Source organism: Acinonyx jubatus, chromosome X, assembly GCF_027475565.1.
Source record: "Acinonyx jubatus isolate Ajub_Pintada_27869175 chromosome X, VMU_Ajub_asm_v1.0, whole genome shotgun sequence".
NCBI lineage: Eukaryota > Metazoa > Chordata > Mammalia > Carnivora > Felidae > Acinonyx > Acinonyx jubatus.
In genome coordinates this window covers 121434357-121458001 of record NC_069389.1, presented here as the reverse complement: position 1 = coordinate 121458001, position 23645 = coordinate 121434357, and the positions used below count along the sequence as shown (strand labels likewise).

General features: G+C 36.7%; 1 protein-coding gene across 3 annotated transcripts in view; it reads left to right on the top strand.

Moving 5' to 3' along the window:
* The window catches only part of GABRA3 (gamma-aminobutyric acid type A receptor subunit alpha3), a 330232-nt gene that overhangs the window by 201409 nt on the left and 105178 nt on the right, over positions 1-23645 (top strand). For all 3 annotated transcript variants that reach the window (XM_053201836.1, XM_015068025.3, XM_053201834.1), the window contains one exon: positions 6609-6676. In XM_053201836.1, coding sequence (XP_053057811.1) covers positions 6609-6676 — 68 coding nt within the window. The remainder of the gene's footprint in view (positions 1-6608; positions 6677-23645) is intronic.

The window sequence follows — 23645 nt, the reverse complement described above, 5'->3', positions numbered from 1 at the left end:
CTAATAAATGAATTCAGTAAAGTTGCAGGTGACAAAATCAATATACATAAATACATAAATCGGTTGTGTTTCTGTGCACTAATGACAAACTACCAGAAAAAGAAAATTAAGAAAAAAATATCATTTACAGTTGCATCAAAAATAATCAGATACCTAGTAATACATTTAACCAAGGAAATGAATGACTTGTACACTAAAAGCTATAAGATACTGATGAAAGATATTGAAGATGACACAAATAATTGGAAAGATATTCTGTGTCCATGGATTAGAAGAATGTCCATATTACCCAAAGCAACCTACAGATTCAGTGCAATCTCTATTAAAATACGAAAAGCATTTCTCACAGAACTATTAGAAAATATCCTAAAATTTGTGTGGAATCACCAAAGACCCCAAACAGGCAAATCAATCTTGAGAATGAACAAAGCTGGAGGTAGCATGCTTCCAGATTTCCAACTACACTACAAAGCTATAACAATCCAAACAGTATGATATTGGCATAAAAGCAGACATCTAGATTAATGCAATAGCATAGGAGAGCCTGGGAATAAACCCATACCTATATTGTCAATTAGTTTACAACAAAGGAACCAACATATACATTGGAAAAAAGTAGTCTCTTCAATCAGTGATGCTAGGAAAACTGGATAGCCACATGCAAAAGAATAAAATTTGACCACTGTCTTACACCATACACAAAAAGCAATTCAAAATGGATTAAAGACTTGAATGTAAGACCTTAAGCCATAAAACTCCTAGAAGAAAACATAGATGGTAAGCTCCTTGACATTAGTTTTGGCATTGAATCTTTGGATCTGATGCTAAAAGCAACGGCAACAAAAAGCAAAAATAGAGTAGTGGGACTACATCAAACTAAAAAGCTTCTGCAAAGCAAAGGAAATCAACAAAATGAAAAGACCACCCACTGAATGGGAGAAAATAATTGCAAATTATATATGTGTAAGGGGTTAATATCCAAAGTATATAAAGAATTCAATTCTATAGCAAAAGAAACAAACAATTAAAAAATGGGCAGAGGATCTTAATAGACACTTTCCAAAGAAGACATACAAATGGCTAACAGGCACATAAAAAAAAATTTCAACGATATTAATTACCAGGGAAATACAAATTAAAGTTATCATGAAATATCGCCTCACACCTGTTTGAATGCCTATTATTGAAAAGACAAAAATTCCTTATACACTGTTAGTAGAAATTAAAACTGGCACAGCCACTATGGAAAACATTATGAAAGTTCCTCAAAAAGTTAAAAATAGATCTACCATATTATCCAGCTATTCTACTTCTGGATACTTATCTGATGAAAATTTAAATACTAATTCAGAAAGATACATGCACCCCTATGTTCACTGCAATATTATTTAGATATAGAAACAACCTAAGTGTTGATAAATGAATGGATAGAAAAGATGTAGCATGCATATATATATATATATATATATATATATATATATACACACACACATACACATACATCCACACATACATAATGAAATACTACTCAGCCATAAAAAAGGACATTGGCCATTTGTTTGTTTTTTTTTTTTCAACGTTTATTTTTTTTTTATTTTTGGGACAGAGAGAGACAGAGCATGAACTGGGGAGGGGCAGAGAGAGAGGGAGACACAGAATCGGAAACAGGCTCCAGGCTCTGAGCCATCAGCCCAGAGCCCGACGCGGGGCTCAAACTCACGGACCGCGAGATCGTGACCTGGCTGAAGTCAGACGCTTAACCGACTGCGCCACCCAGGCGCCCCGACATTGGCCATTTGTGACAACGTGCATGGACCTTGAAGGTATTATGCGAAGTAAAATAAGTCAGAGAAAGACAAATACCATATTATTTCACTTATATGTAGAATCGAAAATAAAACAAATGAATAAACAAAAAATACTCATAGACAGGGAGAATAGATTAGTGATTATCAGAGGTCAAAGGAATTATGGAGTAGGAGAAAAAAGTGAAGGGGGTCAATTGTATGGTGATGGATGGTAACTAGACTTATTGTGATGATCACCTTGTAAGGTACACAAATATCAAATTACTATGTTGTATACCTGAAAGTAATATAATGTTACATATAAATTTTATCTCAGTTAAAAAATATATTTGCTGTACATTCCAGGTACCCCACACTAGGTGGACTAGCATAAATATGGGGCTAGCCTTCAAACCTACCAAATGTTAAAAGTTATGAATCTTGCCCAAACAGCCTGCAAAAGAGGGTGTGAGTCAATTGTAGAGATTAGAGCTGACAGAGACTCTTGTAATTTCTGCTCCCCTAAATCACCTGTTTTTTATTCCCCTGGAGAGCTTATCTGTAATCAGTGCTAATGGGGGATGGGGTCACTGAGGACTTCCAGTATCTAGGTCCCCAAGGGTTGTCAAAGACAAATGGAAAGCCTATTAACATAAGAAGAGAACACTCCAGCTCTCAGATCTGTGAAAGCCTGTCCCTAAGTCATGGTAGCCCACTCCCTAAGTTCATGTAGCTAGCTAACCATGATAGCTAGTCACATGGGAGCTCATTTCTACCAGTCCGGTGTCTCTCAAGATGAAAAGTGTGTACAACAATAAGCGCTTGTTCTCTAAAATTCTCAGTTATCTGGAAGCAAGAAAATAGAAAAATTAGGGATTTTTTTCTCCTAGCAAAAGTTCCTGTCCTCAAAGCCTCACTATTCTTAGGAAGACTTTCATTAGAAAGGACTTTTGTACATTATAGCCTATAATTAGATAAGGGGGTAGAGTTGGCTTTTGTTCATAGCATTCATCTCATGAGCTTGTCTCTAAATGGAATTGTGACAAACTTCCACCATAAAACATTTCAGTGTCAGAAAAAAAAAAAATCAGACCTAAGCCAGAGGAAAGTGAATGAAGTATAGGGAGGATGATTAAAACCATGTCAAAGGGAGGGGAGACATAGTCAAAGGAAGTCAGGATATTTAGTCTAGAAAGGAACAAGAAAAGCAAATTTAGGGGTACTATGATCACATTCTTTCAATTTCTGATCTCAAATTTCAATCTCAAAGGATTAAGAAGCAAATTTTTTTGGGTGAGTCCAAAGGGCGGTGCTAAAACCAATGTTTGTGTGCTAGGGTGGAGCAACTAGAGTTGAGGAACTTACTCTGGTTTTTGCTCAAAGGAGAAAATTCACAATTTCTTGTGAATCTATTTGAAGTCAAACTAGAAAATACAATTTGTTATGAACAACATATTCAATATAAAGACAGTGCTCACTTGGTGACTGGCTTCTATTTACTCTTTCAGATCAAAACAAGCAGAAATGACATAAGAACTGGTTGATAAGTTCCCCACTAGTGGGAGTACCACTGAGGGCTAAGGTCATGTATGTTAATGTAAAGACAGGAGCTTTCAAGCACTTCCAATATCACAGTAAATTTGCAAAAGGAAAGAATTCTGTTCATGTTTGGTTTCAAAGGATAACATTGGAAGGAAATTGGATACCCAAAGCAAATAAAGAAAGCACCAAGGAGCATCTGAAAACAATTGTTAAATAAAGTGGGAGTGGGGAGGCCTTCTTATCTCTTCATTAATTCATGTCTCACATTTGTCTCTACCAGGAAGACTATGATAAGGAGGTAGATTATGAATTGTAGCCCTTATCAGTTCTAGTCTAATTCACTCATCTTTTCATTAAGTTAAATGAAAGAAGAGCAAACTTCTAACCATTCTTTCACACAGAGAATCTGGAGTAGTGAGTGAACACTCCCTTCTATTTCTGGGACCTAGGACCTTAGACTTCTGGGCAACTTTTGTCTATTCTCTTTGTCTTTTTCCCATTTAATCCTTTCTTGTTTTTTCTTTCAATCTTCTAATTATCTCTCTCTCTTCTTTCTTTCCTCCCCCCTTCTTTACACTTCCTCCCCTTTATTTTGTACCACTTCCCTTAATTCTCTTATCCTCCAGATTCTTTCCAAATGGGACAGATATAGAAGAAGAAGGGATTTGGCATCCTGTGTGCTAAACCAGACTTCCCAACTCCCTTTCCCTGCAGCAAAGCCAGGGAAATTTCTGAAGCTTGGGTGAGCCCTAATTCATTGGGAAAGCAGCATCTCCCCACTGTTTCCCTTTTAGCAATCAAGGGGTGCCTTTTAAGTGAAAGTGAATAATTAAAAGAGAGCAGGAGCACCACATTTGCATAAAATCTCCTACATTCCTCAGGCAGCTTATTTCTTGCTACCATTGGGCATCTTTAGTCAGACATTTTTCTGCTTGGATTTACAGTCATAGTTCCTAGTTAAAACAAAAAAGGAAATTTAGAATTCAGATTGTCCCATACCCTCATTGCACAAGAGAGCAGCTAAAATGAAAACAGTCTTGTTTAAAGCATTCGGCAAGTCAGGGGCAGAGATCCAGAACCCAAGACTCTTTGTTATAGCCCTTTCCCTTTCCACCTATAGTGACTCCACTGTCCCCTTGGTGGTCTCTTGCAATTTAACTTTACCACCAGTGTCTTTCTCCTTTTTTTCCTGTAGTCTGAGTAACCAGTTTTTAGTCTGCATAACTATCTTACCGTTTTATAATTATATTAGTTTAGAAAGTTCTGTATCTAACTATGTTCTACCTAGATAGAATATTGGATTCGAATGTAATTGTGGTCTCTTCCATTAATTAGTTAAGTTTATTTTAGTACTTGAGGGTAGGACAATGATTCTCTAGCCAATAAACCTGGGAGTGTATCTGAAGGGACAAGTCTTCAGGAGGTGTGTTCTGGGTCCTGAAGTGTTGTCTCTTCTCCTTCAAGCATAGAAATGGCAATGAGGTAAGCCTGTGCTCCAAACTATTTAAAACACAGCTCTGGTTTCAAAAGCATGTTATTTGCTGATTACGCTTGGGAGTAAGGTGTGTGTTTGGTGAATTGACTATAGTGCTGATTATTAAATGATACTCATAGTTTCTTCTGAAAACATAATGTTTGTGGTTTTGCAAAGTGACCTTGAATATACTCAGTTCATGAGTAGAGGAACAGTGTATTAAGCCAAAAGGATGGTTCTGAAAAGTAGCAAGTCAACAATATCTAAAGTACATCTGGGCCAGAACCCAGGACTGGATGAATATAGTGAATATGCTACAGATGAAGTAGGTAGATATGTTCCCTACCTGTCCATAAGAGAAAAGAATTAGTGTCATAGATTATAGTAGTCAGCCTCATTATATATTTATATATAAATATGTATATAAATATGTGTATGTATATAAATATACATCAAGTCTTCTGTGGGCTTTATTGGTATTGGCTGGGCTACTGGTGTACTCTACTGGGGTTTGGTATGCTGATCTAAACTGGGATTATTTGAATTTAATATAATGATGGGGTCTTTGCTAGGCTGGCATAGGCTTCCCTGTGTTCTATTCGAGGAATTTTGGAGTGTGTGGGCTAGTCTGGGCTGCAATGGGGTAAGCAGGGCTGACTGAAGCAGGAAAAGAGAAGCCTAGTAATGAAATAACTTCACTTCTCTGGGTATCATTTTCCAACTTGGTAAATACGTGATGAGATTTATCCATCCATACTAAAAATGTTCAGTGAGTACCATGTGAATAACAGGGCCCTTTTCAATGTACTAAGAATACAGAGATAAGAAAACAGAGACACTGCCATACAGGAGCTTTTGGGTAAGGTGGGGGAGGCACACAAGTAAACAGACAATTACAGTAAAGAAAAATAAATGCAAAGACCATTCATCAGGTGATATCAGTCATTTTCAACTCAGTCATTTAACCCAACTAAAGTTCATTTCTCATTCATGCAAAGTCTGTTGTGGATCCAGGCAACTTTCCAGGGCAGTTGTCCTTCATGTGTTGGCTCATCACCAGACTGTTTCAATCTTATGGTAGCTCTAGAATAACATGTTTCCATGGTCTTACACTGGACATTAATTGTTCTAGCCAGAGAGTGACACATATAACTTCCCCCCACAACCAAAATCAGTCACGTGGCCTCTCCCTACATTAAGTGGGCAGGGGAGTGGGAAGGCAATCATTCCATGTTTATGGAAGTATTAGAGTTGGATATTAGAACATTGGTAACCTACCACAGGTATGGGTAATCCCAATGTGAAAGTCTGGCACATAATAATGTCAGTGATCTCTCGGGGCTCTTAAACTTTGGGGATTCTGTTGTTCTTTTTTTTTAAAAAAATTAATGTTTATTTATTTTTGACAGAGAGACAGAGCATGAGTGGGGGAGGGGTGGAGAGAGAGGGACACACAGAATCTGAAACAGGTTCCAGGCTCCAAGGTATCAGCACAGAGCCCGACACGGGGCTCGAACTCACGGACTGTGAGATCATGACCTGAGCCGAAGTTGGATGCTCAACCAACTGGGCCACTCAGGCGCCCCGGGGATTCTGTTGTCATTTTTAGTGATATCTAAAGGGATAAACTTTTACCTGTACCTAACATGTTCTCTGAAGAAATATTACAGGCTTTCTTATCACTGTCAAATATACTTTCTCAGAAGTAGCAAGTTAGCTGTCATTTGGAGTACTGTGTTGGACTCTCTCTGAGATGAGGGAACTGACATTCATGACACTCTGCTTTCCCACTTTCTCTGGCCTAGATGCAGTAACTGAAGTGAAGACTGACATCTATGTAACCAGTTTTGGCCCTGTGTCGGACACTGACATGGTAAGTATAGTTCCTGCAAAGGTAAAAGTGAAAGATGATACAAAAGATCAAAGAAAAGAAATTAGGGTTTGTAGCTATGTTCTAAGGAGTAGTCTTGTCTTATGTATTCCCTATGCTCACTATCCTGCATTTGGTCAAATTCATCTTTTCCCCTGCTCTCCCCACCTATTCACATATAAAGCATATCCCCTCATCATGAATACCCTTCCGTTCTTTCCATAACACATCTATCAAAATTCAGCTTGTCTCACTAACCTCAATTAAATTTTCCTTGATGTCTCCCTTCACATTTTCTAGCACTACACACATATTACTAGAGATAGGTCATGTGAGGAGAGCACTGCAGTGGGGACTCTCAGTCAAGCAGTCTGTAGTATCATCCAAGAAGTCTGCTCCTTGCAAACAGGCCCTATTCTCTGGGGACATGGACTGAACATGGTGATGCAAAATGTTTGGAGAAGAGTCAAAACCACTTCTGAAAACTGATCCTTCTACAGATGTGAGCAGGGGAGAGCTTTAGAGCAGATTCAAGGAATAAGTCAGGGCATAGCAGAGCTAGTAAAGGGAGACTCATGAGCTCTCTTCAAGGACTTCTTCCGTTATCCCTTGCTGCCAAAGCAAAGAATGTAGTTAGTGGAGAGTTGAGGCAGGAGACCCCATCAGGACCATCTGATCAATATCTACTAAGTGTCAGATATTTGATTGAATAATTATCATGTAAGGAAATAAATAAGCCATTATCTGCCCAGTATGCCTGGCAGTTATTAGATGCTCAATGAATTTTTGTTGAATGAGTGACTTTGTATGGCAAATAAAAATCTTAAAGTCAGAAAAAAATGTCCTAACATTATGAAATGTCCCCAAAATATAAAATGTCCAAAAATATGAAATGTCAATGTTTGCTACTTGGATTCTTTTCTATGTATCTTCCGTGGGACTACTACTTAAGCAGGAGACAATCTTCTTTAGGCCTGTTGGGTAGATACAAACAGTTGTACAAGGACATGATAGAGTTTGTCTTGATAGAATGATTGAGTAGATTTGAGTAGAGAAATAAAAATATACAGGTGTTGTTTTAGAATGATTTAGCAGTCTATAGCATTCTAGCAGTCTGTATAGGATGAACTATAAAGGGAAAAGACTGGAGGCTGAGGGTTGGTTTAGGTATATTGATTTTACCTGGCACTTCCTTCAATTAGGCAAGGTCTACAAGTCAGTTGGAGAAGCGGGCTCATTTTCAGCAGAGGGAGTTATGAGTTGCTTGTGAGGCAAGGCCTGAACTTTATCTTTCAAGTGTGGAAAAAAGAGGATACAGAGAAATGGCAGGCTCCTTTTGTACTCCTTAAGGGCAAGTACCAAGTCTTCATGGCTTCCCTGGCACTTAATAGAGTACTTGACACATAGGGAGAGTTCAGTAAGGGGCATGTTTGATGTATGAGGAGTGGAGGAGATGGGTCTCTCAAAGGGGCATCAGGAAAGCCTGTATGTCTAGATTGTTCCATCACAACCTATTGACTACTAATGCCCACAGCTTCAGATCTAAGCATGCATTAAAACTATTGTCAGTTGGTCATTCAACAAGTACTCCTTAGTAGGCCAACTCTGCATTAAGGAGCTCTAGGGACCCCTATATTCTGAGAACTTATAGGCCATTGGAGGTAACTAGATTCACCAGGGTATGAGCTCTCTCTTTGTATTTCTGGGAACTAGTGATGGATTAGGATTTTTACAAGAAAGTGACTGAAGCTACTCTTTGAACACATACACACTCTCACTCATGTGCCAGTATCCACAAATTCATTCAGACAAATGTACATGCACACAAGAAAATACATACAGAATAAAAATAGTCCAATCCTATCCCAGGTACTTCATGAACACATGTGTGTAAACAGATATCTAAATCCAGGGATACTACAGAAACACACATATGCAACAGCTACCCAAACCAGATACTCTCCCTGCTCCTACTGCACCCAAGCAGGCACACATGGGTATGCAGAGGCTGGAGACATTTTAAGCAATCCAGATTTTCTATCTCTTGAAGTTTAATATTCCACTTGCTTGTTTGTTTTTCTCCCTCATGATTAAACAGAAGCAACAGAACAGCTTTCTTGATAGGGAAGGCAGCAGAATTAGATCAAATACATTTCAGGTTATTTTTAGCTACACTTCCATCTTGTTACAAGGCAGAATGGATATGATCTGGCTGGGAAATACATTTATGGTGTTTTTAACAATTTCTTCTTCCTGTACTAATTAGTATACTGTGGCAATTTACCCTGGGTCAGGGATGACTTTGGATGAAGCATCACAGACTTGTCTGGCTTTAGTAACTAGCTGAAGCAATAACCCAGGCTCCCCTGAGACCACAGACTGTTTGGGTAAGTAGATGAAAATTAGAGCTGGCTGGATTCTTGACTCACTTCCAGCCAAATGGAATTTTGGTCCAGAATACTTTCCTAAAGAAATAGAAACACATTTTTTTGTTCATAAAGAGGAAAAATTATGGTGCCACTTTGAGTATTGAAACAGCATCACCCATAACCCTTTGCAGCTATTGTTCTCCTTGCTCAAACACTGTTCCCCACAGACATAGATTCTGAGTTTTACAAAAAGCTCCATGAAAGGCCATATCTCTTTTGTTAATCTCAGTACCACCAATACCTAATCAATGTTTGACACTTGGTAGACTCTCAACCATTTGTTAAATGCAAGAATAAATGAGATGAAACAAATTAAATTTGAGGGGGAAATTATGACTGTTTTCCTCCACTTGACTGAGTTTGTCAAGGTAGAGAACATATCAGGTACATTTCTGTATCTCTAGCATCTAGCATAGGACCTGACACAGGTCTTTTGTAAGTGTTTATTGAGATGATATGAAACATTAGTAGCAAGCCCTGCAAACAAAGAGTAAAAGTAGCTTTCTTCGGGAGACACTATCCAGTAGCAAGACTAGTGAGTCAATAATTGATGACTCTAAGCTTTGGGCTGCTAATTTTGGTGGCTTCTCCATGTATGAACTTAAGGAGCTATGACAATAGGGAATCAGGCAGAAATGAAAACAAACAGCAGTAGATGTTTCTAAGGGAAAACTCAGAGAAAGAAAATTTATTAAAGAGTACAGGATGTAAATTGAAAACTGATTACAGTGGGAATTTTACAGGCATCACAAATGAAAGGCTTTGTTAACATTTGTAACAAATAAAGGTTGATGGTTAAAAAAATACATGCTGCTTCTCAGCAGTAATACCAATCCTATACCCGTGGTCTCCCGGGAGAGAAAGAGAAAAAGGGATACAATCCCAACTTGAATTAACTAAGGCAATGTGCCCTTTCATGACTTTCTACTTTAGAAGAGTTTAATACCATTTTCTCAATTGGTGTATGGGAAGATGGTATAGTGGCAATGAGGGGAAGGCTGCAAAAGATTTAGTGAAAATACAGTTTAATTGCCACTTCTCTTTAAAATTCGGTATGTCCATTTCTTACCAGCGAGCAATGGCTCTTGGAAAGTATAAATTTTCCCTGGTCTCCCAAGATCCTTTGAATTAGAATGCAAAAAGAGTTGGATACTGGCTTAAAAATGGAATGCTATGCATATGGCCAGTGATTGGAAAAGAAAGTAGAAAGGTCACTATTGATATTTTCTAAGAGAGTAGATCTTAGGTGTTCTCAGCACACACACACACACACACACACACACACACACACACGTGACTATGTGAAGTGATGTGATAATTTGTGGTAATAACTTCACAATGTATACATGTATTAAACTATCACATTACACACTTTACAATCACATTGTACAACCTGAAGATGTACAATTTTTAGTTGATACTCATACCTCAATAAAGCTTGAAAAAAAAAAAGAACTATACCAGCTGAGAAAAACTCTGGAATCTCTCCTGGTCCAAATCACTTTCTGACAAAATTTCCATTCTAACTCCCATCCTAAGGCTCCAGGTTTTGACATGTCATAGGTTCAGGGTCTTGAATTATGTATTTAATAAATATCTATCTGAATGTGCTGATAAAGATAGTGAGAAAATAAGGAGGACAAAGAGTAATAATGTTAGTAGAGTCAGAATGAGAACAACTAGGAAACAAAATGCCAGTGTTAAGTATTGTCAACTTCACTCTGTTCCCAGGAATACTTTCATTGTTTACATACTTGCTAGGTAACAACTGCCAGCTGCCATTTGTCAACAGAGAAACTTCCTAGGGTATACAGTGGACAACAAGGTAATGATGCAAGTAGTAATATAGTAAAAGAACTAATCATATAGCCTACTGAAAAAAATTAGAGGCTTGGGAAATAAGAATTCATAAAAGATATTATAATCATAATTCTTGATAACATAAGGCATATATTTTGGTCTGACAGCTGCTTTTGAAAATCATGCAAAGTTACCGGAGTATCCAAAGACCACACAGTACAAAAAAAGATTGTATTGATTAAAAAGAAAGTAGAGCAGGGACCTCTTTCCTGGTGACAGTGGGCTTGAAATTACCTGTTTCCCCCATAGCACTGGAAAAAGTGGCTATGTTCACTTCAAGCCCTCACTTACTGGTGGTCTGAGGCACAGAATTAAGGGGAGACTGTTTTGAAAGCCTCTTGGGCTGTCCGTTTCCTCCTCTTCCATTGGATAACATATTCCCAGATGCAATATAGAAAGGAGTCCAAGTCTGTGGGGTTTTGCTTAGGAGTCCAAACCAATAATCTCCTGGGCTACTTTTATGTAAAATAGGCTAATCAGACTATCTCAAGACCTAAATGCAACTGAAAAGGGCAGGTGGATTATCATTCTTCAAAATTCAGAATGATAATAAGGCAAAGAGCAAAGGGAAGACCAGATGGCCAAAATAAGGGAGGAGTGGCCTGTGAGGCAGTGACAATACCTTCACTGTAATGGTGTTGTCATCTACCTTGGGCTCAGACCCTGCTAAAGTTAAATCACCCTTGCAGGCCCTTTGTGGGAACCTGCTTTGATACACTGAACAGTGTTACAGAGTTGAAGACATTCAGGGTCTAACACCAAAGCAAAAATTCTTCCCCAAGAGGTACATGTCATCTCTGCCAAGTGTAGTACTTTTCTCAGGAGGCAGATTTGGGCTTATTATCTGGAATATTTTCTTTAAATGCCTCACAAAACAATGAAATTTATTTGTCAATTTGGAGGCCATCATTCTTGAAGAGTATGCAAGGGTTCAATTTACAAGGAAGGAATTGATTGCGTTTGTAGAATGGTCAGGTCAAAATTGATTGCTTTTGGCCAAAGGTCATGGGATACTTATGGAGCAAATAATCACTATGTGATTTTCCCCAATAGTACTGACTGTACAGAAAAATATATATTAAAAATTGAAGACCCATCACCTAGCTTTTTAAAAATCTTAAACATTTTAGCATATTTTTTCTTTTTGTTTAGTTTTTTTTTAATTTTATTTTTTATCTTTTAAAATTTACATCCAAATTAGTTAGCATTAGTGCAACAATGATTTTAGGAGTAGATTCACTAAGCATATTTTTTCTCATAATAAAAAATCTTTAGAGATACAGATAAAGTTCCCTATGTACCTTATCCTGATCCCATTTCTCTCTCTCTCCCCCTCCTTAGAGATAATTACAATAATGAATTTTTTGGTCACTTCCAAACATACTCTAGACTTATACCTAGACTTATTATATAACATACAATAGCAAATATTACAATAAATAACATATAGTGGTTTTCATACTATAAATATATTTCAAACTATAAAATGCAGCAGTTTGTATATTATTTTACAACTTATTTTTTCAAGCATGTATTGGATGGTTCCCAAGTCTTCTATTCTTTTTGATGCATTTAACTCTAATTCATTTATTGTAACTGTTATAGACTTTACAATGTATGCATATTTTTATTCATACATTTGTCCAATTATATTGCCACTGTGCATTTAGGCTCTTTCCAAATTTTTGCTATTAAAAACACCAATACAACAAACATTCTTATATGTGTCTTATTGAGAATATGTTTGAGTTTGTTTCTGTAGGGTATCAACTTATAGATAAAATTTTTTATTTGTAGGGGTTTTACATTTTTAACTTTTTTCAGATAGGGCCACATTACTCTCTTGATGGGTTTTACCAATTTATAAGTCCACTGGTAGCATATGAAAGGTCCATTTCTCTGCACTTTTGTTAATACTTTCTGTTGTTACACATTTTTTGCCATTCTGTTAGGTATGAAATCATGTCTAATTGATATTATTTGCACTTTACTGATTATCTTTGAGGGTAAGCATCCTTTGCCACCACCTCTATTACCACCACAGCAAAAGTAGAAACTCCATGCTGATCCTATTTCTTCATGTTGACACTTCTGAATTGAAGTGTCCTGTGTGTGTCCTGTGTGTGAATTGATGTGTGTGTGTGTGAGAGAGAGAGAGAGAGAGAGAGAGAGAGAGAGAGAGAGAAAGAGAGAGAGAGAGAGAGAGAGAGAGAGAGAGAGAGAGAGGTGTTTCTTAGATCACTAGTCTAACTCCAAGAAACACTGGTAATTTATTTTGATTCCTAATTTAGGAAGACAGAACTCATAATATGAGAATTTCTGCAAGATTTTATAGAAAGGCCAAACAAATGATAGTGAACAGTAATAAATATGATAGATAGATATATAGATCTATTCTGCATTTTATTACTAGTTTTCTAAGGTATGTATGTGTGTGTTATAAATGTATTTCAAATCTTGCAACTTCTCTTTTGTCATCTATTAAGATGATTGCATGATTTTTCTCTTTAATCTCTTAATGCAGTTAGTTCCATTGATAAGATTTTCTAAATATTAGGTCATCTTTACATTTCTTGAAAGAATTAAACTTGATAATGATTTTTAAATACATCTATTGGTTTGTTTATTATTTTATTCATGATTCTTTGTATCTGTGTTCATAGGAGTTCCCAAATTAAACCACTTCTCCTTACCTTAACTGATAGTACTTTGGTTCAGGCCCCCATTGCCTCTAGCATACCCAGCTGCAAAAAGCCCCTAACTGATTCCCCTGCCTCTATTCTTGTCATACTATAATCTATTCTCTACAAGATGGTAGTGATGATATATATAAAACACACACACACACACACACACACACACACACACACACACACAGAATACTTTAATGGAGCCTTATGTATCCATCACCCACTTCAAAAATTAACAGTTTTTGGCAAATCTTATTTCATCTGTATTCCTACCCCTCCCCACAACTGTTCCTCTATTTTGTCTCTTTTTCTTTATTAAACTTATCAGAAGTTTTCTATATTGTTATTTTCAAAGTAGCCTGTTTTGAGTTTTGTTCATCGTGTGTATTATTTCTTTTTTGTTTTCTGTTTTACTGATTTTTGCATTTGTCTGCATCATTTTTTTCTTTCATCCTTCCTTCCTTCTCTCCCTCTCATCCATCCATACTTCCTTCTTTTTTTCTTATTAGAAGTTCATCAGATCCCCACCATCTATGGCCCAGACAGAAGAGCACACACACATCATGAGCAGTGAGAGGAAGTAGAGGCAGCAGGGTGACTCCAGGGAGTCCATGGATGGTTGGAGGTGCAAGGAGAATGGGAAACAGGCAGAGACCAGAGATGCTCCTGCCACTACTGCACCCCCCGTCTTCCCCACAAATGTCAATTATCTTTTTCTTCACTTTACTTGGAGTACTCTGTGGTCCTTCTGGTTTCTTTAGGTAGATTAGTTTAGGCTTTTACTTTTTTTAAGGCTGTCTTTAAGGCTTCTTTACAGCTATCAATTTCCTTCCAAGTACCACTTGAGTGTACTAGTACAAGATTTCTTATTCTGTAAGTATTTTTTTTATTGTTGTTTAGTCTTAAGTATTTTCTTTTTTTTAGTCTTAGGTATTTTCTAATATCCTTTATGTTTTTTTCTTTGCTTCTTGAAATTTTTATAGTGAGGTTTTCAATTTTCAAATGTAAAACTTTGTTATTAATTTCTAATTTATTGCCTCATATTGAAAAAAGATGGTGTGGAGGTTATGAAATATTTCTGTGTCTTGAGATTTGCTTTATGACTTAGCATATGATCACTTGTTTTTGGTTAAAAAAATTATGTTTTAGTAAGTGTTAGATAGATAAAGGATATCTATCTATATATCTATATCTATATTAGCCCATCTTGTCAATTGGGTTGTTTACATATTTTAATCATGCAAATTTTTGGTCTGATTGTTCTTCCATTTTTTGAGAATCTAAGGTTTGTTACTTTCTCTTCATAATTCAATTTTTACCTTATGTATTTTGAGTCCACATTTCTTACACATAAAAATTTAGAGTTGTTATTTTTCCACTGAAGATACTTTATTTTTTAATGTAATGAGATATTTTATCCCAAAGAAAAAATGTTTATCTTACAGTCCACTCTGTCTGCACTTTATAGTTTTACCACTTTATTTTGATAGGATTTGCCCATATATATTTCTATTACTTTACTTTTAACCTGTGTTTTTATGTTTATTTAGGTGTACCCTTGTGTGTGTGTGTGTGTGTGTGTGTGTGTGTGTGTGTATAGTATGTGGCTATACTGTTTATTTAACCTTAGAGTATATTGTTTCTACTATCTTATGTATTCTTTTCCCCATGTTTTTTCATGCTTTATTTTTTTCTTGTTTTCTATAGAATGAAGCATTTTCTATATTCCTAATTGTTTTTCGCTACTATTTTGTAAGTTTTACATTTTGTTTCTAGTACATTCTTTAGTGGTTACTTTAAATGTTTACATGCATACGTGACCTAAAGTTTAATATCTTCACTCTCCTCCCAAATAATGCAATAATGCATTAACCAATATATTCCTACTCCCTCCTTCCATTAGGTTTACTTTAGTTATTTATTTTACCTAGTTTCTATAGTCCTTATTATTATTTGTAGAGAGCCATTATTTGTTTACCCATAAGTTTATTAATACTTGTGCTCACTATTCCTTCTTTCATCTTGCTGCAGTTTAAACATTTTTTTAACATTTATTCCTTTTTTTGAGAGTGAGAGGGACAGAACACGAGCAGGGAATGGGCAGAGAGAGAGAGGGAGACACAGAATCAGAAGCAGGCTCCAGGCTCCAAGCTATCAGCACAGCGCCTGATGTGGGGCTTGAACTCACAGGCGGCGAGATCATGACTTCACCTGAAGTTGGACACTTAACCGACTGAGCCACCCAAGCACCCCTTTCTTGCTGCTGGTTTAATTTTCAACTACATAAAAAACTCATTTTAGTAGTTCTTTTCATGAGGATTCATTCAATATTTTATTTGTAAAAAATATTTATACTTTTGGAAGCTCTTTGGTAGAAAGGGGTGCAAGATGGTGGAGTAGGAGGACCCAAGGCTCACTCCTTCCCATGTTTACAACTAGATATCATTTGCATCCAAGCCAATAAACTAGAGAGTGATCCAAAGACTGGCAGAACAAACTCCACTAAATGTAGACAAGAAGTGCATCAGAAAAATTAGATGGGCAGAACCAGTGTGGTAGGGAGATGTCTGTAGAAGGGAGGGAACTGTGATCATGGAGAGGGGAAAGCAACAGGGAGCCCACACAGGGAAAGTGAATCCCCATAATGTCTGGTCTTAAAAACCAGGGGAGTGAATTCCATGAGTTTATATAACAGTGGGACTTAGAGCCTGGAGCCTTAAAAGTCAACTGACTCAGCACTGGGCAAGCAGGGAGGGCAAGTGAGAGCCAGGTCACTACCCTTAAAGAAACAACAGATAGAGGAAAGGCAACATAGATGTGACACCTTGCACAATTGGAAGGAGATCTGTTCATACTGATTTTGGAGTATATTGTATATTGGGGGACTTCTCTGGGAACAAAGGAGCTGGCAGGCACCTTATTCCTACCCCACTCTGCAACATAAACTTAGAGCCACTAGTGAGAAGTGGCACTGCACAGACACTTGTGACTTAACCTAGAAGTGTGCTCTACCCACGAGTCTCCAGAGGACTGGCCCACTTCAAGCCCACTAGCCTCTGACCTGGATTTAGCACAAATTTTGTTAGTACCACACATGCCCTGTGCAGCCACTGCCTCCCTGTGCTGCATCCCTGAAGCCACCATGCTTGGGGGTTCTTGCCTAGAGTTACTGGCTCAGTGCAAATTTCTTTTTTTTTTTTCTTTTAGAATATAACATTTTATTTTTTTTAAGTTTTTTTTTTAACGTTTATTTATTTTTGAGACAGAGAGAGACAGAGCATGAACAGGGGAGGGGCAGAGAGACAGGGAGACACAGAATCCAAAACAGGCTCCAGGTTCTGAGCTGTCAGCACAGAGCCCGACGCGGACCATGAGATCATGACCTGAGCCGAAGTCAGACGCTTAACCGACTGAGCCACCCAGGTGCCCCAGTGCAAATTTTCTTAATGCCATGAGCACACCCTGCCCAGCTGCCATGTGCACAGATACCTTGTGCTCCTGGCCACCACTGATGCTGCATGCCACACCCCTGGATGTTTCTGTGCTTTGGGGGCTCAGTCTAGGACTAGTAGCTTAGTGTAAATTTTGCTAATACCACCACCCTACCTCCAAGCTCTCCTACAGTCATGTCTCCTCAAAGCCAGCCTGCCTTGGTCTCATGAACACCACAGAGTGCAAGCAAAGCCCACAACAGGCAGAGAGTCAGTGAAGAAGTCTGGGTTGAAAGGGAAACCTACTCAGACACAATAGCAGGATGCAAGCAACACACATAGGAGTTCTGGTGAACAGGGGATACTGCACTGCAGAGCACTACAGAACTTCTTCTTCATAAAGCCACCACTTTCAAAAGCAGAGGATGTTGCTGACTTTCTTAATACACAGAAACAGACACACAGAGGTAGACAAAATGAGGAGACAGAGGAAATTGTCCCAAATGAAAGAACACAACAAAATCACAGCAAGACATCTAAGAGAAAAACTAAAATAAATAATATGCTGGATAGAGAATTTAAAGCAATGATCATAAAGATACTCATTGGACTTGAGGAAAGAGTGGAGGATATCAGTGAGACAATTCACAAAGATAAAAAATAACATATCAGAGATGAAGAACTCTAGACATTCAATTAAAAATACAATAGATGGAATACACAGTAGGCTACAGGAAGCAGAGGATCATATCAGTGACCTGGAGGATAGAGTAATGTAAATCATCAAGCTGAACAGATAAGAGACAAATACTGCGTAATGAGAATAGACTTAAGGAACTCAGTGACTCCATCAACCATAACAACACTCACATTTTAGGGATCCCAGAAGAGATAGAAAAGAGGGCAGGAAATGTATTTGAAGAAATAATAGCTGAAAACTTCCCAAATCTGGAGAGGGAAATAGAGATCCAGATTCAGGATGCAAAGAGATCCCCCAACAAATTCAACTCAAGGAAGTCCATACCAAGACACACAGCAATAAAATGACAAAAAAAAGTGATAAAGAATTTTAAAAGTTGTAAGAGAAAAGAAGATGATTACATACAAAGGAAACCCAATAAGGTGATCAGCTGATTTTTAAGCAGAAACTTTGCAGGCTAGAAGGGAATGGCAGGATATATTCGAAATACCGAAAGGGAAAAATCTGCAGCCAAGAATATTCTATGCAACAAGGCTATCATTCAGAATAGAAGAAGAGATGAAGAGTTTCTCAGATAAACAAAATCTAAAGGAACTCATGACAGCTAAACCACCCCTACAAGAAATACTAAAGGGGATCCTTTGAAGGGAAAGAAAAGACCATAAGTAGGAGTAAGGAAAGTAGAAAACAAAAAGGCAGTAAAAATAAGTATACCCGTAAAAATCAGTCCAGGAATTAATAAAATAAAAGGATGTAAAATATGATACCAACTATTTGAAACAAGGAGGGGGAAGAGTAAAGAATGAGTTCAAAATTAAGTGATCATCATTTTCTTAATTTAGACTGCTACTTGCAAATGTTATATATAAAAATATAAGTGAAGTAAATGCTCCTATCTCCAATCAAAGACATAGGGTGTCAGAATGGATTAAAAAAAAAAAACAAGACCCCATCCATATGCTGCTTACAAACACTCATTTCAGACCTAAAGACACATGCAGATTGGAAGTGAGGGGATGGAGAAACATTTGTCATGCAACTGGATGTCAAAAGAAAGCCAGAGTAGCAATATTTATTGCTAAAGAAAGTCTATAAACAGACACAAAGAAGGACACACACAAAAAAAAATAAAGTGGACAATCCAACATGAAGAACAATTGTAAATATTTATGTATCCAACATGTGAGCACCCAAATACATAAAACAGTTAATAATAAACATAAAGGAACTAATTGATAGTAATACAATAATGGTAGGGGACTTTAACCACACACTTACAGCAATGGACAGATCGTGTAAGCAGAAAATCAACAAGGAAACAGTGGCTTTCAGTGATACACTGAACTAGGTGGATTTAACAGATATGTTCAGAACAGTCCATCATAAAACATCAGAATACACATTCTTTTCAAGTGTACATGTACCATTCTCCAGAATAGATCACATATTAGGCCATAAAACAAGTCACAACAATTCAAAAAGAAGTAATACCATGCATCTTTTCTGACCACAATGCTATGAAACTGGAAATCAACAAGAAAAAATCTGGAAAGAGCATAAATTTATGGAGATTAAATAACATGCTACCAGACAATGAATGGGTCAACAAAGAAATCAAAGAAGAAATCAAAAAGTACATAGAAACAAATGAAAATAAAAACACAATGGTCCAACTTCCTTGGGATGCAGCAAAAACAGTCCTATGAGGGAAGTTAATAGCAATACAGGCTTACCTCAAGAAGCAAGAGATATCTCAACCTAACCTTACACCTAAAGGAGCTAGATAAAGAACAAGAAACAATTCTAAAACCAGCAGAAAGAAGGAAAGAATAAAAATTAGAGCATAGATAAGTGATATAGAAATTAAAATGCAATTAAATAGATCAATGAAACCAGGAGCTGGTTATTTGAAAAGATCAACAAAATTAATAAACCTCTAGCCAGACTCATCAAAAGAGAAATATTGAGAAAGAGAGAGAGAGAAAGAGAAGTACTCAAAATCAGAAATAAAAGAGGAGGAATAGCAACCAACACCACAGAAATACAAACAATTGTAAAAGAATATTATGAAAAATTATATGTCGTTAAATTGGACAATCTAGAAGAAATGGATAAATTCCTAGAAGCATAAAATCTAAAACTGAACTGGGAAGAAATAGAAAATTTTAACAGACTGATTATCATCAAGGAAATTGAATCAGTAATCAAAAAATTCCAAACAAAGGCCAGGACCAGATGGCTTCCCAGGGAAATTCTACCAAACTTTTAAAGAAGAGTTAAAACCTATTCCTCTCAATCCCCAAAAATAGAAGGGAAACTTCCAAATTTGTTCTATGAGGCTAATGTCACCCTGATCCCAAAACCAGATAAAGATACCACAAAAAAGGAAAACTACAGGCCAATCTCTCTCATGAACATGGATAAAAAAAAATCCTAAACAAAATATTAGCAAACAGAATCCAACAATACATTAAAAAATCATTTATTACCATCAAGTGGAATTTATTCCCAGAAGGCAGGTGATTCAGTATTTGTAAATCAATTAATGTGATACATCATATTAAAAAAGAAATTTGTACATTAATGTGATACATCATAGTAATAGAAGAAATTTGTCATCAATGTGATATATCATGTTAATAAAAGAAAGGGTAAAAACTACATGATTATTTCAAAAGACACAAAAAGCATTTCACAAAGTACAACATCCATTCATGATAAAAGCCCTCAACAAAGTAGGTTGAGAGGGACTATACCTCAGTAAAATAAAGGCCACATATGAAAAACCCACGGTCAATATCATATTCAATGGGAAAAAACTGAGAGCATTTCCCTTAAAGTTAGGAACAAGACAAAGATGTCCACCCTCACCACTTTTATTTAACATAGTACTGGAAGTCCTAGCCACAGCAATTAGACAACAAAAAGAAATAAAAAAGTATCAAATCGGTAAGGAAGAAGTAAAATTTTCAGTATTTGCAGATGACATGATACTATGTGTAGAAAACCCTAAAGACTCCACCAAAAAACTATTAGAACTTATTAATGATTTCAGTAAAGCCACAGGATACAAAAATCAATGTGCAGGAACCTGTTGCATTTGTATATACTAATAATGAAACAGTAAGAAAACAATCCCATTGGGATACCTGTGTGGCTCAGTTGGCTAAGTGTCCAACTCTTGGTGTTGGCTTGGATCATGATCTCACAGTTCATGAGTTCGAGCCTTGTGTTGGGCTCTGCATGGACAGAGCAGGGCCTGCTTGCGATCCTGTCTCTCCCTCTCTCTACCCCACCCCCACTTGTGCTCATTTGCTCTCTCTCTAAAAATAAACTTAAAAAAAAAGAGAACAATCCCATTTACAATCACATCCCAAATAGTAAGATATCTAGGAACAAACCTACCCAAAGAGGTGAAAGGCATGTACTCTGAACACTATAAAACATTGATGCAAGAAATTGAAGATGAAGAAATGGAAAGACATTCTATTCCAATGGATTGGAAGAACAGATATTGTTAAAAGGTCTATATTAGCCAAAACAATCTACATATTTAATGCAATCCCTATAAAATTACCAACAACATTTTCCACAGAACTAGAACAAACAATCCTAACATTTATATGGAACCACAAAGACACTGATAGCTAAAGCAATTTTGAGAAAGAGAAGCAAAACAGGAGGTATCACAATTCCAGATTTAAAGTTATATTACAAAGCTGTAGTAATCAAAACAGTATGGTAATGGCACAGAAATAGACACATAGATTAATTCAGCAGAGTAAAAGACCCAAAAGTAAACCCACAATGTTATGGTCAACTAATCAACAAAGGAGGCAAGAATATCGATTGGGAAAAAGTCTCTTCAACAAATGGTGTTGGGAAGACTGGACAGTACCATGCAAAAGAATGAAATTGAACACTTTGTTACACCATACAAAAAAAAAACAAAAAACCTCAAAATGGATTAAAGACCTAAATGTGAGACCTGAAATCATAAAAATTCTAGAAGAGACCTCAAGTAGTAATGTCTGAGACATGAACCATAGCAACATTTTTCTAGATATGTCTCCTGAGGCAAGGGAATAGTCCTGTACTATTGGCACAACATAGAAATAAAAATCTTTTGCACAGCAAATGAAACGACCAACAAAAGTAAAAGGCAACCTACTGAATGAGAGAAGGTATTTGCAAAGGACATATCCAAAAATGGTTAAAAATAGAATTACCCTATGACCCAGCAATTGCACTACTAGGCATTTATCCAAAGGATACAAAAACACTGATTCAAAGGGGTACATGCACCCCAATGTTTATAGCAGAATTATCAGCAATAGCTAAATTATGGAAAGAGTCCAAATGTCTGTTGACTGATGAATGGATAAAGAAGATGTGGCATACACACACACACACACACACACACACACACACACACACACAATGGAATATTAGTGATCAAAAGAAATGTCATCTTGCCATTTGCAACAACATGGGTGGAACTAGGGTGTATTATGCTATGTGAAATAAGTTAAATACAAATACCATATCATTTTACTCATGAGCAATTCAAGATGCAAAAAAAAGATGAAAATAGGGAAGGAAAGGGAAGGAAAAATAAAATACGATAAAAACAGAGGGAAGCAAACCATAAAAGACTGTTAACTATAGAAAACAAACTGAGGGTTGCTGGAGGGGAGATGGGTGGGGGATGGGATAAATTGGGTGATGGACATTAAGGACATCACTTGTTGGGATGAACACTGGGTATTATATGTAAGTGATGAATCACTAAATTCTCCTAAAATCAATACTACACCGTATGTTAACTAACTTGAATTTAAATAAAATATTGGAAGGGAAAAAAAAGGGTTAGTACCCAAAATATATAAACAACTGGCACAACTCAACACCAAACAAACCCCAAATAATCCAATTAAAAAATGGGCTGAAGATATGAACAGACATTTCTCCAAAGAAGACATACAGATGGCTAAAAGACACATGAAAAGATGTGCATTATCACTTAAAATCAGGGAAATGCAAATCAAAACTACAATGACATATTAGTTCATACCTGCTAGAATGGCTAAAATCAAAAACATAAGAAACAACAAGTATTGGTGAGGATGTGGAGTAAAAGGAATCCTACTGCACTGTTGGTCAGAATGCAAACTGATGCAGTCACTATGGAAAGCAGTATGGAAGTTCATCAAAAAGTTAAAAATACAACTATCCTATGATCCAGTAATCAATCACACTTCTGGATTTTCTCCCCAAAATGGAAAAAAAAATATTTATTTGAAAGGAAACATGTTTATAGCAGCATTATTTACAATAGCCAAATTATGGAAGCAGCCCAAGTATCCATTGGTAGTTGAATGGATAAGGAAGATGTGGTATATTTACACAATGGAATATTACTCGGCTATAAAAAAGAATGAGGTCTTGCCATTTGCAATGACATCGATGGAGCTAGAGAGTATAAAGCTAAGCAAAATAAGTCAGAGACAAATAGCATATGATCTCATTCATATGTGTAATTTAAGAAACAAAACAAAGCAGTAAAGTGAAAAGAGAGAGAGAGAGAGAGAGAAACAAAAAAACAGGCTCTTAATTATAGAGAAGAAACTAATGACTACCTGAGGGGAGGGTGGGGGAGTAGGTGAAATAGGTGATGGAGATTAAGGAGTGCATTTGTCATGATAAACACTAGGTGATGTGTGGAATTGTGGAATTACTATATTGTATACCAGGATCTAATATAATACTCTATGTTAACTAAAGTAGAATTGAAATAAAATTTTAAAAATATTTATAGAGCACCTACTATATACCAGGTAGCATTTTAGGTACTAGAGATAC